An 18,001-nucleotide genomic window follows, 5' to 3' on the forward strand; every position below is an offset into this window, starting at 1 on the left:
TGAATTGTTTTCCTGTCATGTAAATTGATTGTTCCAAAAATTCACCAAGGCATGTAAAAAATATTAAATTGTTGTAGGAAAATTCAATTTAATATTTGAAGTGTCATATTGGAAAATTCACCATCCACGGATTCCACGGGCATGTAAAAATTAAATTGGTTTCATATATATATATATATATATATATATATATATATATATATATATATATATATATATATATATATATATATATATATATATATATATATATATATATATATATATATATATATATATATATATATATATATATATATATATATATATATATATATATATATATATATATATATATATATATATATATATATATATATATAATGTCATATAGAAAATGTCTTTGTCAGAATTTAAAAAGAAATTAAAATTAAAATTATTTTAGATTTAGAAGTAGTGTTTGTTTAAAAACCGAATAAAACCGATCCGAAGTAAACTGTATAAATTGAATCGGATCGGATTGGATTTTTTTTATTGTCATCCAATAACCGAACCAAACCGTATGCTCTTTGTATCTTTGGATCGGCTGATTTTTTGTCTCAAAACCGATCCAAACCAAACCGCGAACACCCCTACTAGCTGTTATGAATGAAGACTTTGAGTGAGAAAGAGAGAGAGAGAAACGAAATTGCAACTGCACAAATGCTTCTGCATAAGGGTTCTATTTATAGAACCACTTGTGTGAGCTGCAAGCTAAAAAGCCCACTTAAGTGTATGTGGCCCATATTTTATAATATGCCAAAATCAGTTAAGTGCGTGGTACCTTACCATATTTCGTATTCTACTTAAGTACACTGTACCTTACGATGTTCTATAATTTACTTAAGTGCACCGTACCTTACGGTGTTCCTTAGTTACTCTATCTTTCATCAATCCGTCCTTTTGTGTGTGACCCTGTAGGTTTTCGCGGCATTGACAATTATATTAAATCACGTATTTAACATAATAAACAGTGAGCAGTGTCTAGCAACACATCACTGCTACCCAAGACACGAAAATGTCATGTGATATGACAAATCCTCTTGTGATAATACTTATGTGTACAATTACCCTTTTACCCTTATGTCTATATTGAACACAAGGCATAGACTGTGTCATCCTTGTCCAGTTCAATATTGGGCCCATAGACATTTATCCTGTTACGCAGAATGGGCAAATTCCATCTAGGTCACTTATGTCCCTCAACATGCTTCGTGGAGTACCCATCAACTGTCTTTATGGTCATCCAGTTACGGACAATGTTTGATCAACAATAAGGCACTTGACTCTACATCTAGGATCCATAGTGGTTTCAGGATGAAAGGTGGTATACACCATTATCACCATGAGAATAACTTATGACACTTTGCATAACATTCTATATAGTATTCTCATAGCGGATCAATCCAGTATAAATATTACTCTTAATATTCATACCTATGTTTAAGACTTGATAACTCCTTATCCATGATCCATGAGATGTGATCATCAGTATATATACATAATAGTCTTAATGCTTTAATATTATCCCACTTCACAATAAAGCTCGAGTACGGATACTTTAAGAATATTGTCCTTATGTTTAATGTGATATCATGATTAAGTCACACTTGATACATTAAACAGACTAGCTATTTTAAGGACTTTATTAAACAAACATAATAAAGAAAAAGCCTTTTATTATTAATAAATAATTTGATACAAGTACCAAAAGTATTAGCCTCTAGGGCTTACACCAACAAGAATTGCCACGGTTTTTATGGGCACTAAAAACACATGTCCTAGGAATTGTGGCAATTATGGAGACATTGCCATCAATGATGCCAGACGGAACCTGTGTTACAGGTAATAGAATCTTTCACCGTCTCTTTTGGGCGCTTAACACATGCATGGTTATACGACAAATACAAGGGTACTTTGCTTATGGCGGTTGCACAAGACGGCAACAACAATGTCTTTCCCATTGCCTTTGCTCTGGTTGAAGGTGAAACAGCTGGTGGATGATGTTTCTTTCATCGACACCTCAGAACGCATGTGGCTTGACAAGCCAATCTCTGTTTAATTTCTGATAGACATGCTACCATTGAGAGTGCCTACAACAACCATGACAATGGATGACATTATCCTCCTTCTACCCATGTCTATTGCATTAGACATATTGCACAAAACTTCATGCGTGTAATAAAAGATAAGAATCTTCGCAAGAAGGTGGTGAATGCTGGGTATGCTCTAACTCAACCGTCATTTCAATATTATCGTGATGAAAGTAGACTGTCCAATGAAGATGCAATAAGATGACTAAATAACATACCAGTAGAGCAATGGACAAGGGCATTTGATGGAGGTTGTCAATGGGGCCACATGACAATAAACCTTGTAGAATGCATGAACGGGGTATTCAAAGGAATTAGAAATATGCCAATAACCGCCTTGGTAAGATCGACCTATTATAGGTTGGCTTCCACGTTCGCAACCAGAGGTGAAAGATGGAGTGCGGTGTTAATGTCTGGGAAAGTATTCAGTGAGTGTTGCATGAAAGTCATGAAAGAGGAGAGCATTAAAGCTAGCACACACGCTGTAACAGTGTTTGACCATCATAGGCAAAATTTTAGCGTCCATGAAATAATGGACCACAAAGAGGGGATACCAAATTTAGCCTATGCTGTTAGACTAAACAGAAGTTGGTGCCACTGTGGAAAATTCCAGGCCTTCCGCATTCCTTGCTCCCATGTCATTGCAGCATGCGCATATACTCGTCAAGACGCTTACAACCATTTATCTGATGTGTACAAGGTCGTCACCGTCATGAATGTATATAATAAAAGCTTCTCGGTACTACCAATGGAGGAATAATGGTCTCCATACGAAGGTGATATAGTTTGACACAATGACGAGATGCATAGAAAGAAAAAAGGAAGGCCAAACAACACACATATCAGGACAGAAATGGATTCGACAGATAAAATGATAAGATTATGTAGTATCTGTCGTCAACCAGGACACAACAAGAACAACTGTCCCAATCGAGGAGCATCATCTGAGTCATAAGCTTTTTGTAACATTGTATTTCCGCAACCTTCAATCATTATATATCATAAAGTTTTTGTTACAACAGGGTTCACAACAAACATCAGTACAAAATAAGCTAACTGAAAACAAAAATATTTTTAACTGATTACAACAATCAAATTGATGTCATCTCGACCGAACATCATTTTCCTAGCATCCTTATCAGTTTTCATTCAAACCTAACCAAAGATACTGTCGAATCTCTCAATACTTCTAATTTTTTCACCTTCTAGCATTTTCCCATCTAACCAACGAACCAGCTCCCTCTTCAATTGATCGAACATAGTGATGTTCTAGAACAACATCAGCATTTGAGGTTTGTCTCTCGTAAAAATCACCTTTCCGTATCAGCAACGAACACCAAACATGATTGCCAAATGATAAAATGAGATGTGGAACAATGATTCACGCAAGACATCTTTTTATAACAAAAAAATGCATTGTACACCGAGGCGCCAATCCAATTGGCGTCTCCTCTCAACTGATACACAACCAATTGGATTGGCTAGGGCATGTGCCATAGCCAATTCAATTGGCGTCTCCATTCAATTTTTAAGAGGAGTCGCCAATTGAATTGACGCCTCCTCCTAAAAGTGGGGTACTTTGAGATTTTTTTTGAAATCAGGGTTATTTGGGGAATTTCCTTGAAAAATTGAATTATTTTCGTAAAAATTCTTTATAATCCCCCAAAACATTTAATTTAGACTTTTATTTTAAATAAACAATAGAAAAATATATATTTATAAATTTTATTTGTTATAGTAGACGTAGTTACTCCTATTTCCAATTTAATTTATAAATATTATAAAAATTAGTCGCATTGATAAAGTAATATCAAAAAGTTGTGTTGTATTTATATATTTATCGATGAAATTAAAAATAGTGCACCTACACAAGTGTAAAATTATTTAACACTGTGGTGGAATATATGTCGTTGATTGGTTGGAAGTGTAAAATTATTTACATTATCGGTGTATATTTTTTTTCCTTTAATATCATATGAGAAAAAACTATAATTTATAATATTTAATCAATTTTTAAATAAAGTTTTTTAAAGAAAATTAGTAATACGCGTTAAATTTTACAGTTTTGGCAAACAAACAAAAAAAAAATCCTATTAGTTTTGAAATTATAGAAACAACATGATAAATTGATAAATTCCTATTAAATGGTAATTCTCTCAATATCTATTTTTAGAATTAATTTATTACTAGTTGAGCCTTGAGATTGAGAGTATTGACAGTTCATTTTGGAGTTTTTCCTGAATTGCAGTATAACTAAACCCACACGCGCTACCCTTCTCGGTCGTCGCATCACACTCAGACTAGTCAGTATAGTTTTGGATTTATTCATCTTACAATTAAACCATCCAAATTTCTCAACTGAATCTTATTCTATTCATTTTAACCTTTTATATCTCACCAATAAGGACGTGTTCTTCAAACCCTTTCGTCACTACTCTTCAAAACCCCTCTTTCCTTCACTTTCAACGTCAAAATTCATTCTCCCCTTTTCCACAACATGCCTGGTATACCTCTCTCTCTCTCTCTCTCTCTCTCTCTCTCTCTCTCTCTCTCTCTCTCTCTCTCTCTCCCCACTGTAACCTAATTTCCATGTGATTTTTTAATAAATCCATTATGTTTTTCACATGTTTATTATTATTATTATTAGTGTTTTTCATAATTCTGATTGTTTCTAGACTTCCCTTTTGACTTCAGATTCTGCTCAGCAGTTCTTAAGATGGCTAGCAGTTCAGGAAGAGATTTGTCCATATCATTCATATTGAAATTAAGGACAAATTGACCAAATCTATCTAACAACGATTGCAAGATCAAATCAGTCGCAAGTTCCTTTCCAAGAGGAAAACCCAATCTCTCAAGGTTCTCCACATACCCAATCATCTTGAGCACATGGGGACCTACAAGGTCTCCCTTAACTAACTTGCCTTGAAAAAAGGCTTTTAAAACTTCAAACCTTTCATGCCTTGCTTGCTCTTGAAAGAGCATCTTCAAGTGTTCGATCATATCGAACGCTGCCATATTCTCATGTTGTTCTTGCAACTCTGAGTTCATGGTAGCTAGCATGAGGCAAGCAGTTTCATTGGCATCATCGACATACTTCTTATAAGCATCTCTTTCTGCCTTAGGTGCAGAACTAGGAGATTCCTCTTTAGGAATAGGTTTCTGCAAGACATACAACTTTCTATCATGTTTGAGGACAATCCTCAGATTTCGGTGTCAATCCAGAAAATTTGTCCCAGACAATTTTTCCTTGTCAAGGATTGATCGCAAAATATTGTTAGAGGTGTTTGTTATCATTGTAATCTACATGAAAATAATAAAAATATAAGTATCAATAACATATTTAATTAGGCCTTTAGTTAAATATGCTCCCACTATTTTACTTAAAACAAATGACCCTCACCATTTGATTCGGAAAATCCCGTTGGAATATTTTCTAGTGGGTCGAGATCCACATTTCACTTTGTTTTAAGTCCGCGTAGGCGGATTACACAAAACTATGTTATTTAGGTAGGAACTCCTTCCAATTGTATCTAATACAACTCTCGAATATTTTAGTTAGGTGAATAACTCCTTATTCTAATCCATCACATGGATCATTTCCAACTCTTGCTTCTAAACATATATAATCTTATTATAATTTGTTTAGTTAAGTTTGACCCATTGTTTTAGTAATTAGATATTAAATTATGCCATCGCACCTTACTAATATAGAACATGCACCTCGCGTAGGCAAAACCTACATTATTCAATACTAGTCTTGATGAGTGCTAAAACTTGGAAAGCATAAACTTAATATTTAATTTGAGGGAATTTGCAATTATTCTGATCTCACCGGCTTATTTATCACATAAATCGTCTCTCACATGCATCAACATACATAATGAAACAATTATGGCCCATAACGCAATTGTTCTCCCAAGCCAATGAGAGAACCTAAGGTAACCTAATAACGATATAAGCTTCTCCAAGCAATATCTTCAAGGTTGTCCTCCTTTGATATTGAATTATTCTCTTTATTCATGATATTATATTACATAAAAGAAACTCGTTTTACATACGAGGGAGTGAGATGAGAAAAGAAGTTACATTAAGAGATTGAAAGAGAGGCACGACACGCAGGTCGTATTTTAAAATCCCCAAACAAAATAAAGGAAAACTAAGACCATAACCGATAACCATAAGACAATAATAATAAACACATTATTATTAATTTAAATTATGTTAATTAATTAGAACCAAATTAAATTTCGGCGACTGATCACACTACGCAGAGTTAGCCGGGGGTTCCGTTGCCCCGTCAGTGGATGGTGGTTTCGCTGACCGTTCGGCGGACAGGGTTCAAGGGGGAAGCGCCCCCTGTGGGATTGCAGGGGCAACGCCCAGACTCAAAATTTTAATGAACAATTCATTTGAAATCGACATCGTTTTTCGCATCAACACTTGATACTTTAAAGCACAACTTTTGCGCAATCACAACCCTAATCACATAACTCTTTGACAGCACAACCCTTGTGCCGTCATAAACCCTAATGCACCAATTTCAGACCGTCAAACACACCTCGATTGTTAATTTAGTATGATTGATCAACACATCATTGTTTCACCATACTAATGCCGGATCAAGAAGCGAATGTCCATTGATCGCTCAAAGGAAAACAACCATTAAATGTTTGAATGAACGAAACAGAAACAATATATCATATATACCGTATTTTTGCATAAGGATTACTTATATCACATATATAACTTGATAGATCTCAATTGCGTAACCTATGGACGATCGATGTATCGCTGCTTCACCATACCAATGTCGGATTCTGAAGCATAGTCAACATCAATCATCCAAATCGTACACACATGATGCCAAATTTAATTACTCGTTTATTCTTTGATTCATTCTGTCTTTTAATCGTATTAATACAGAAAATATAGAAAATAAACAACTATCAAATGCATGGTTTCGTAAGTGGCCCTGTTACCACTGAAGGAGAAGAGCGATCCAAAACGCAGCGGAATTTAAATTTTTCTCCTTAAGTGATCCTTACGAATGGGCATGATCAGTGATAGAATCGTTACCTCTTGTGGCGATTGTAAACTTTGATGCAGATCTACGAAGCGATCACGAACGTTGAACGATGACAACGCCTCTACTCAGTCCACACGAACAGATTCCTTCAATCTCAGTGCTAGATGTTATGAATGAAGGCTTTGAGTGTGTGTGTGTGTGTGTGTGTGTGAGAGAGAGAGAGAGAGAGAGAGAGAGAGAAACGAAATTACAACTGCACAAATGCTTCTGCATAAGGGTTCTATTTATAGAACCACTTGTGTGAGTTGCAAGCTAAAAAGCCCACTTAAGTGTATGTGGCCCATATTTTATAATATGCCAAAATCAGTTAAGCGCGTGGTACCTTACCATATTTCGTATTCTACTTAAGTACACCGTACCTTACGATGTTCTACAATTCACTTAAGTGCACCGTACCTTACAGTGTTCCTTAGTTACTCTATCTTTCATCAATCCGTCCTTTTGTGTGTGACCTTGTAGGTTTTCGCGACATTGACAATTATATTAAATCACGTATTTAATATAATAAACAGTGAGCAGTGTCTAGCAACACATCACTGCTACCCAAGACACGAAAATGTCATGTGATCTGACAAATCCTTTTGTGATAATACTTATGTGTACAATTACGCTTTTACCCTTATGTCTATATTGAACACAAGGCATAGACTATGTCATCCTTGTCTAGTTCAATATTGGGCCCATAGACATTTATCCTGTTACGCAGGATGAGCAAATTCCATCTAGGTCACTTATGTCCCTCAACATGCTTCGTGGAGTACCCATCAACTATTTTTATGGTCATCCAATTACGGATAATATTTGATCAACAATAAGGCATTTGACTCTACATCTAGGGTCCATAGTGGTTTCAGGCCGAAGGGTGGTATACACCATTATCACCATGAGAATAACTTATGACACTTTGTATAACATTCTATATAATATTCTCATAGCGGATCAATCTAGTATAAATATTACTCTTAATATTTATACCTATGTCTAAGACTTGATAACTCCTTATCCATGATCCATGAGATGTGATCATCAGTATATATACATAAAACTCTTAATGCTTTAATATTATCCCACTTCACAATAAAGCTCGAGTACGGATACTTTAAGAATATTGTCCTTATGTTTAATGTGATCTCATGATTAAGTCACACTTGATACATTAAACAGACTAGCTATTTTAGGGACTTTATTAAACAAACATAATAAAGAAAAAGCCTTTTATTATTAATAAATAATTTGATACAAGTACCAAAAGTATTGGCCTCTAGGGCTTACACCAACAAGAATTGCCACGGTTTTTATGGGCACTAAAAACACATGTCCTAGGAATTGTGGCAATTATGGAGACATTGCCATCAATGATGCCAGACGGAACCTGTGTTACAGGTAATAGAATCTTTCACCGTCTCTTTTGGGCGCTTAACCCATGCATGGTTATACGACAAATACAAGGGTACTTTGCTTATGGCGGTTGCACAAGACGGCAACAACAATGTCTTTCCCATTGCCTTTGCTCTGGTTGAAGGTGAAACAGCTGGTGGATGATGTTTCTTTCATCGACACCTCAGAACGCATATGGCTTGACAAGCCAATCTCTGTTTAATTTCTGATAGACATGCTACCATTGAGAGTGCCTACAACAACCATGACAATGGATGACATGATCCTCCTTCTACCCATGTCTATTGCATTATACATATTGCATAAAACTTCATGCGTGTAATAAAAGATAAGAATCTTCGCAAGAAGGTGGTGAATGCTGGGTATGCTCTAACTCAACCGTCATTTCAATATTATCATGATGAAAGTAGACTGTCCAATGAAGATGCAATAAGATGACTAAATAACATACCAGTAGAGCAATGGACAAGGGCATTTGATGGAGGTTGTCAATGGGGCCACATGACAACAAACCTTGTAGAATGCATGAACGGGGTATTCAAAGGAATTAGAAATATGCCAATAACCGCCTTGGTAAGATCGACCTATTATAGGTTGGCTTCCACGTTCGCAACCAGAGGTGAAAGATGGAGTGCGGTGTTAATGTCTGGGAAAGTATTCAGTGAGTGTTGCATGAAAGTCATGAAATAGGAGAGCATTAAAGCTAGCACACACGCTGTAACAGTGTTTGACCATCATAGGCAAAATTTCAGCGTCCATGAAATAATGGACCACAAAGAGGGGATACCAAATATAGCCTATGTTGTTAGACTAAATAGAAGTTGGTGCGACTATGGAAAATTCTAGGCCTTCCGCATTCCTTGCTCCCATGTCATTGCAGCATGCGCATATACTCGTCAAGACGCTTACAACCATTTATCTGATGTGTACAAGGCCGTCATCGTCATGAATGTATATAATAAAAGCTTCTCGGTACTACCAATGGAGGAATAATGGTCTCCATACGAAGGTGATATAGTTTGGCACAATGACGAGATGCATAGAAAGAAAAAAGGAAGGCCAAACAACACACGCATCAGGACAGAAATGGATTCGATAGATAAAATGATAAGATTATGTAGTATCTGTCGTCAACCAGGACACAACAAGAACAACTGTCCCAATCGAGGAGCATCATCTGAGTCATAAGCTTTTTGTAACATTGTATTTCTGCAACCTTCAATCATTATATATCATAAAGTTTTTGTTACAACGGGGTTCACAACAAACATCAGTACAAAATAAGCTAACTGAAAACATAAATATTTTTAACTGATTACAACAATCAAATTGATGTCATCTCGACCGAACATCATTTTCCTAGCATCCTTATCAGTTTTCATTCAAACCTAACCAAAGATACTGTCGAATCTCTCAATACTTCTAATTTTTTCCCCTTCTGGCATTTTTCCATCTAACCAACGAACCAGCTCCCTCTCCAATTGATCGAACATAGTGATGTTCCAGAACAACATCAATATTTGAGGTTTGTCTCTCGTATAAATCACCCTTCCGTATCGGCGACGAACACCAAACATGATTGCCAAATGATAAAATAAGATGTGGAACAATGATTCACACAACACATCTATTTATAACAAAAAAATGCATTTTACACCGAGGCGCCAATCCAATTGGCGTCTCCTCTCAATTGATACACAACCAATTGGATTGGCTAGGGCATGTGCCATAGCCAATCCAATTGGCGTCTCCATTCAATTTTTAAGAGGAGTCTATAAAAAGGGACTTAGAAAACCTGTTTGAATACACAACCAATATTGAGCGAAATATAGAGAGAGAGCTAGGGTTTGTGTCTGTTTAGTCGTGGGACTTGTAGGTCATTCAAGTCATCCATTGGTGATTGAATTGGACTGATTTGTGGTTGTAACTTGTCACTCTAAAGCCGTTAAGCAAAAGTGTGTGTCTTCTTGATCAAAGCTGTGAAGCAAGATCAAGAGTGTGTCTTCTTTATTGAAACTGTGAAATAAAATCAAGAGTGTGTAATTGAAAAGTATTTTCTTTTCTCAAGGGATTGTTGTTTAAAATCACTGGTGTGTGATTGTAGGGAAGTGAGTGGGTTCTCATATCTAAGAGTGCTTAGGTAGAAATTGCACGGGTAGAGATTAAGTGAGAAAGACTGTAACTTGTTGAAGTGTACGAAGAGTCTTTGAACTAATTCTATTTTAGTGAATTTCCTTCCTGGCTTGGTAGCCCCCAGACGTAGGTGAGTTGCACCGAACTGGGTTAACAATTACTTGTGTTATTTGCTTTACCATTCTGTATCTTTATCCATTATGTGTTAATAGATATTAGTGTCGTGACATTACCTTCGACATCTTATATCTGATACCAGAATTTCAAAAGCATAACTCTTGCGCAATCACAACCCTAATCGCATAACTCTTTGACAGCACAACCCTTGTGCCATCATTAACCCTAATGCACCAATTTCAGTCCGTCAAACACACCTCAATTGTTAATTCAGTATGATTGATCAACACATCATTGCTTCCCCATACTAATGTCGGATCAAGAAGCAAATGACCATTGATCGCTAAAAGGAAAACAACCATTAAGTGTTTGAATGAACGAAACAGAAACAATATATCATATATACCGTATTTTTGCCTCAGGATTACTTATATCATATATATAACTTGATCGATCTCAATCGCGTAACCTATGGACGATCGATGTATCGCTGCTTCACCATACCAATGTCGGATTCTGAAGCATAGTCAACATCAATCATCCAAATCGTACACACATGATGCCAAATTTAATTACTCGTTTATTCTTTGATTCAATATGTCTTTTAATCATATTAATACAGAAAATACAGAAAATAAACAACTATTAAATGCATGGTTTCATAAGTGGCTCTGATACCACTGAAGGAGAAGAGCGATCCAAAACGCAACAAGATTTTAAATTTTCTCCTTTAGTGATCCTTACAAATGGGCATGATCAGTGATAGAATCGTTACATCTTGTGGCGATTGTAAACTTTGATGCAGATCTACGGAGCGATCACGAACGTTGAACGATGACAACGCCTCTACTCAGTCCATACGAACGGATTCCTTCAATCTCAGTGCTAGCTGCTACGAATGAAGGCTTTGAGTGTGTGTGTGTGTGTGTGAGAGAGAGAGAGAGAGAAACGAAATTGCAATTGCACAAATGTTTCTACATAAGGGTTCTACTATTTATAGAACCACTTGTGTGTAGGATCAAGCGCTTACCACTGCGCTAAAAGCAATTGCTGTTAGTGAGGGTGCAACTTTATTTCCTTATAGTATGAGCCCTCGGGGGCTGCACCTAAAGCGAGGTTTGTAAGCTCCCTCTAAGCGCCATGGGTTGGGATGTTAAGCCCATTCGAATCCCTAAGGGTGACGCTGGATTTATTTATCCAACAATCTCCCCCCCAGTGTCAGCCGGGGGGATTCGAACCCATGACCATGCTCTGATACCACTTGTAGGATCAAGCGCTTACCACTGCGCTAAAAGCAATTGCTGTTAGTGAGGGTGCAACTTTATTTCCTTATAGTATGAGCCCTCAGGGGCTGCACCTAAAGCGAGGTTTGTAAGCTCCCTCTAAGCGCCATGGGTTGGGATGTTAAGCCTATTCGAATCCCTAAGGGTGACGCTGGATTTATTTATCCAACATTGTGTGGGCTGCAAGCTAAAAAACCCACTTAAGTGTATGTGGCCCATATCTTATAATATGCTAAAATCACTTAAGCGCGCAGTACCTTACCATATTTCGTATTCTACTTAAGTACACCGTACCTTACGATGTTCTACAATTCACTTAAGTGCATCGTACCTTACGGTGTTCCTTAGTTACTCTATCTCTCATCAATTCGTCCTTTTGTGTGTGACCCTGTAGGTTTTTGCGGCATTGTCAATTATATTAAATCACGTATTTAACATAATAAACAATGAGCGGTATCTAGCAACACATCACTGCTACCCAAGACACGAAAATGTCATGTGATCTGACAAATCCTTTTGTGATAATACTTATGTGTACAATTACCCTTTTGCCTTTATGTCTATATTGAACACAAGGCATAGACCGTGTCATCCTTGTCCAGTTCAATATTGGGCCCATAGACATTTATCCTATTACGCAGGATGGATAAATTCCATCTAGGTCACTTATGTCCCTCAGCATGCTTCGTGGAGTACCCATCAACTGTTTTTATGGTCATCCAGTTATGGACAATGTTTGATCAGCAATAAGGCACTTGACTCTACATCTAGGGTCCATAGTGGTTTCAGGTCGAAGGGTGGTATACACCATTATTAACATGAGAATAACTTATGACACTTTGCATAATATTTTATATAGTATTCTCACAATGGGTCAATCGAGTATAAATATTACTCTTAATATTCATACCTATGATTCATGAGATGTGATAATCAGTCTATATACATAATAGTCTTAATGCTTTAATGTTATCCCACTTCACAATAAAGAACGACTACGGATACTTTAAGAATAGTGTCCTTATGTTTAATGTGATCTCATGATTAAGTCACACTTGATACATTAAACGGACTAGCTATTCTAGGGACTTTATTAAACAAACATAATAAAGAAAAAACCTTTTATTATTAATAAATAATTTGATACAAGTACCAAAAGTATTGGCCTTTAGGGCTTACACCAACAAGAATTGCCACGGTTTTTATGGGCACTAAAAACATATGTCTCAAGAATTGTGGCAATTATGGAGACATTGCCAGCAATGATGCCAGACAGAACCTGTGTTACAAGTAATAAAATCTTTGACCGTCTCTTTTGGGCGTTTGACCCATGCATCAAAGGTTTCGCATTCTGCAAACCTATTATTCAGATTGATGGCACTTGGTTATACGACAAATACAAGGGTACTTTGCTTATGGCGGTTGCACAAGACGGCAACAACAATGTCTTTCATATTGCCTTTGCTCTGGTTGAAGGTGAAACAACTGGTGGATGGTGTTTCTTTCATCGACACCTCAGAACGCATGTGGCTTGACAAGCCAATCTCTGTTTAATTTCTGATAGACATGCTACCATTGAGAGTGCCTACAACAACCATGACAATGGATGACATGATCCTCCTTCTACCCATGTCTATTGCATTAGACATATTTCATAAAACTTCATGCGTGTAATAAAAGATAAGAATCTTCGCAAGAAGGTGGTGAATGCTGGATATGCTCTAACTCAACAATCATTTCAATATTATCGTGATGAAATTAGACTGTCCAATGAAGACGCAATACGATGACTAAATAACATACCAGTAGAGCAATGGACAAGGGCATTTGATGGAGGTTATCGATGAGGCCACATGACAACAAACCTTGTGGAATGCATGAACAGGGTATTCAAAGGAATTAGAAATTTGCCAATAACCGCCTTGGTAAGATCGACCTATTATAGGTTGGCTTCCACGTTTGCAACCAGAGGTGAAAGATGGAGTGCGGTGTTAATGTCTGGGAAAGTATTCAGTGAGTGTTGCATGAAAGTCATGAAAGAGGAGAGCATCAAAGCTAGCACACACGCTGTAACAGTGTTTGACCATCATAGGCAAAATTTCAGCGTCCATGAAATAATGGACCACAAAGAGGGGATACCAAATTTAGCATATGCTGTTAGACTAAACAGAAGTTGGTGCGACTGTGGAAAATTTCAGGCCTTCCGCATTCCTTGCTCCCATGTCATTGCAGCATGCGCATATACTCGTCAAGACGCTTACAACCATTTATCTGATGTGTACAAGGCCGTCACCGTCATGAATGTATATAATAAAAGCTTCTCGATACTACCAATGGAGGAATAATGGTCTCCATACAAAGGTGATATAGTTTGGCACCACGACGAGATGCATAGAAAGAAAAAAGGAAGGCCAAACAACACACGTATCAGGACAGAAATGGATTCGACAGATAAAATGATAAGATTATGTAGTATCTGTCGTCAACTAGGACACAACAAGAACAACTGTCCCAATCGAGGAGCATCATCTGAGTCATAAGCTTTTTGTAACATTGTATTTCTGCAACCTTCAATCATTATATATCATAAAGTTTTTGTTACAACGGGTTCACAACAAACATCAGTACAAAATAAGCTAACTGAAAACATAAATATTTTTAACTGATTACAACAATCAAATTGATGTCATCTTGACCGAACATCATTTTCCTAGCATGCTTATCAGTTTTCATTCGCACCTAACCTAAGATACTGTCGAATCTCTCAATACTTATAATTTTTTCCCCTTCTGGCATTTTTCCATCTAACCAACGAACTAGCTCCCTCTTCAGTTGATCGAACATAGTGATGTTCTAGAACAACATCAACATCTAAGGTTTGTCTCTCGCATAAATCACCTTTCCGTATCGACGACGAACACCAAACATGATTGCCAAATGATGAAATGAGATGTGGAACAATGATTCACACAACACATCTATTTATAACAAAAAAATGCATTTTACACTGAGGCGCCAATCCAATTGGCGTCTCCTCTCAACTGATACACATGGACGCCAATTGGATTGGCTAGGGCATGTGCCATAGCCAATACAATTGACGTTTCCATTCAATTTTTAAGAGGAGTCGCCAATTGAATTGACGTCTCCTCCTAAAAGTGGGGTACTTTGGATTTTTTTTTGAAATCATGGTTATTTTGGGAGTTTTCTTGAAAAATTGAATTATTTTCGTAAAAAATTCTTTATAATCCCCCAAAATATTTAATTTAGACTTTTATTTTAAATAAACAATAGAAAAATATAAATTTATAAATTTTATTTGTTATAGTAGACGTAGTTACTCCTATTTTCAATTTAATTTATAAATATTGTAAAAATTAGTCGCATTGATAAAGTAATATCAAAAAGTTGTGTTGTATTTATATATTTATTGATGAAATTAAAGATAGTGCACCTACACGTGGTGGAATATATGTCGTTGATTGGTTGGAAGTGTAAAATTATTTACATTGTCGGTGTATATTTTTTTTCCTTTAATATCATATGAGAAAAAAATATAATTTATAATATTTAATCAATTTTTAAATAAAGTTTTTTTAAAAAAATTAATAATACGCGTTAAATTTTACAGTTTTGGAAAAAAAAAAAATCCTATCAGTTTTGAAATTATAGAAACAACATGATAAATTGATAAATTCCTATTAAATAGTAATTCTCTCAATATCTATTTTTAGAATTAATTTTGATTTTGGAGTTTTTCCTGAAATCAGTATAACTAAACCCACACGCGCTACCCTTCTCGGTCGTCGCATCACACTCAGACTAGTCAGTATAGTTTTGGATTCATTCATCTTACAATTAAACCCATCCAAATTTCTCAACTGAATCTTATTCTATTCATTTTAACCTTTTATATCTCACCAATAAGGACGTGTTCTTCAAACCCTTTCGTCTATACTCTTCAAAACCCCTCTCTCCTTCACTTTCAACGTCAAAATTCATTCTCCCCTTCTCCACAACATGCCTGGTATACCTCTCTCTTTCCACTCTAACCTAGTTTCCATGTGATTTTTTAATTAATCCATTAAGTTTTTCACATGTTTGTGTTTTTCATAATTCTGATTGTATCTAGGGAGGGATTTATCATATTATTCTGTTGCTGGTTAGGTTTAAAATATGTAAGAGTCTTCACTAATGAAAAAATTCCTATCACTTTTTAGATGAGATAACTTGTGAAAAGTTGAGATAGGTAAACTAAATTCAACTTGCATGATTTAAAATTGGCTCTTTCTCCTCCTTTTTATATTTACTTTTCTTTTGATGCTAAACTTAATGTTGCTTTTGATGACAGATAATGAAGAACCGAATATCATAGCGGGGACAATTTCTGAACTACCGTTTTACAGATACAAGCGATGGCAATGGTGGTCTCTCGTGGCACTCAGCATATTTTTTCTTATTATGGGACAATCTGTTGCGGTTATCCTCGGAAGATTTTATTACGACCAAGGTGGAAAAAGCACATGGATGGCTACTTTAGTCCAAACTATTGCTTTCCCCTTGTTGTTAATTCCATTCTTCACAATTCCTTCTCCCCCGGAAGCTTCAACTTCTTCGGTTCCACCTTCCGTTAAACTGGTCGCTTTGATATATTTTGTTCTTGGAATCGTGATTGCTGCTGATAATATGATGTATTCACAAGGACTCTTGTACCTCTCTGCTTCTACCTATGCACTGATTTGTGCATCTCAGTTAGCTTTCAATGCAGTTTTCTCCTATTTTCTCAACTCTCAAAAGTTCACTGTTTTGATCATAAACTCGACCGTGATTCTCACTTTATCTTCTTCATTACTTGCTGTTAATGAAGACGCAGATGCTCCGTCCGGTATCCCAAAGGGAAAATATGTTATTGGTTTCCTTTGTACTCTTGGAGCTTCTGCACTCTACTCTCTTTTGCTTTCCCTCATGCAACTGACCTTCGAGAAGGTTCTGAAAAAGGAGACATTTTCCGTTGTTTTGGAAATGCAAATCTATACTTCACTTGTCGCGACCTGTGCTTCCACAATAGGCCTATTTGCAAGTGGGGAATGGCATACTTTGCACGGAGAAATGAAGGGTTTTCAGAAAGGAGAAGTTGCTTACGTAATGACTTTGGTTTGGACAGCAATAGCGTGGCAGGTTTGTTCTGTTGGTGTGGTTGGCTTGATTTTCCTAGTGTCTTCTCTCTACTCTAATGTTATCAGTACTGTCTCTTTGGCTATTACTCCTATTGCTGCTGTGATAGTTTTTCATGATAAGATGAATGGGGTGAAGATAATTTCCATGCTTATGGCTTTATGGGGTTTTGCTTCATATATCTATCAGAATTATCTCGATGATTTAATGGCAAGACGTGCACGGGCTGTTGCTTCTAAGCCTCACGACGAATCTTCATGTTGAGAATATTCAATTTTTGCATCATCCAAACATATTTTCCACATACCCTTTTCTTTCTGGTTTTAAATCCTTAGGTGCAGAATACTGCTAGTTTTAGAGTTTATTTCTTCTTCAGTCCTACAGAAATAGAGAACTCCTAAAGATACAAGGTTCTCTTGGCCATTCTAGATATTTAATTGTATACTTTTAAAAATAAATGAAATGGTTAATTGGTGTCTCAGTTGAACAAAATTCTCCGCTATTTTGTTTCCAAATATTTGTTCGATGGCTTTTGTGATAAATTGAATAATCTCTTGGTGATTATTGGAATTCTTGTTATTGCAGTTACTTAATTTTTGCTTTACTTTACTTTCATTTTTTCTGTTTTATTTTTAAATTTAAATTACTTGTCAATATTTTTTATTTTACTTTATCCAATCATGTATACCCAAAATAAC

The 18,001-nt window shown here is 36.2% G+C and overlaps 1 protein-coding gene across 3 annotated transcripts; it reads left to right on the forward strand.

The window, feature by feature from the left end:
* Positions 1 to 4,585: 4,585 nt before the first annotated feature.
* LOC127126923 (probable purine permease 11) lies at positions 4,586 to 17,867 on the forward strand. 3 transcript variants are annotated; one of them, XM_051055958.1, is made up of 2 exons: positions 4,586 to 4,615; positions 16,480 to 17,867. In XM_051055958.1, exons 1-2 carry the CDS (start codon positions 4,609 to 4,611, stop codon positions 17,565 to 17,567), a joined length of 1,095 nt encoding a protein of 364 aa, XP_050911915.1. In that variant the 5' UTR covers positions 4,586 to 4,608; the 3' UTR covers positions 17,568 to 17,867. The 3 variants fall into 3 exon arrangements, with proteins under 3 accessions (XP_050911915.1, XP_050911914.1, XP_050911916.1); XM_051055957.1 differs by lacking the exon at positions 4,586 to 4,615 and adding an exon at positions 15,887 to 16,155; XM_051055959.1 differs by lacking the exon at positions 4,586 to 4,615 and adding an exon at positions 16,189 to 16,377.
* The last annotated feature ends 134 nt before the right edge of the window (positions 17,868 to 18,001 follow it).

The sequence above is a fragment of the Lathyrus oleraceus genome, chromosome 3 (assembly GCF_024323335.1).
Source record: "Lathyrus oleraceus cultivar Zhongwan6 chromosome 3, CAAS_Psat_ZW6_1.0, whole genome shotgun sequence".
Classification (NCBI taxonomy): domain Eukaryota; kingdom Viridiplantae; phylum Streptophyta; class Magnoliopsida; order Fabales; family Fabaceae; genus Lathyrus; species Lathyrus oleraceus.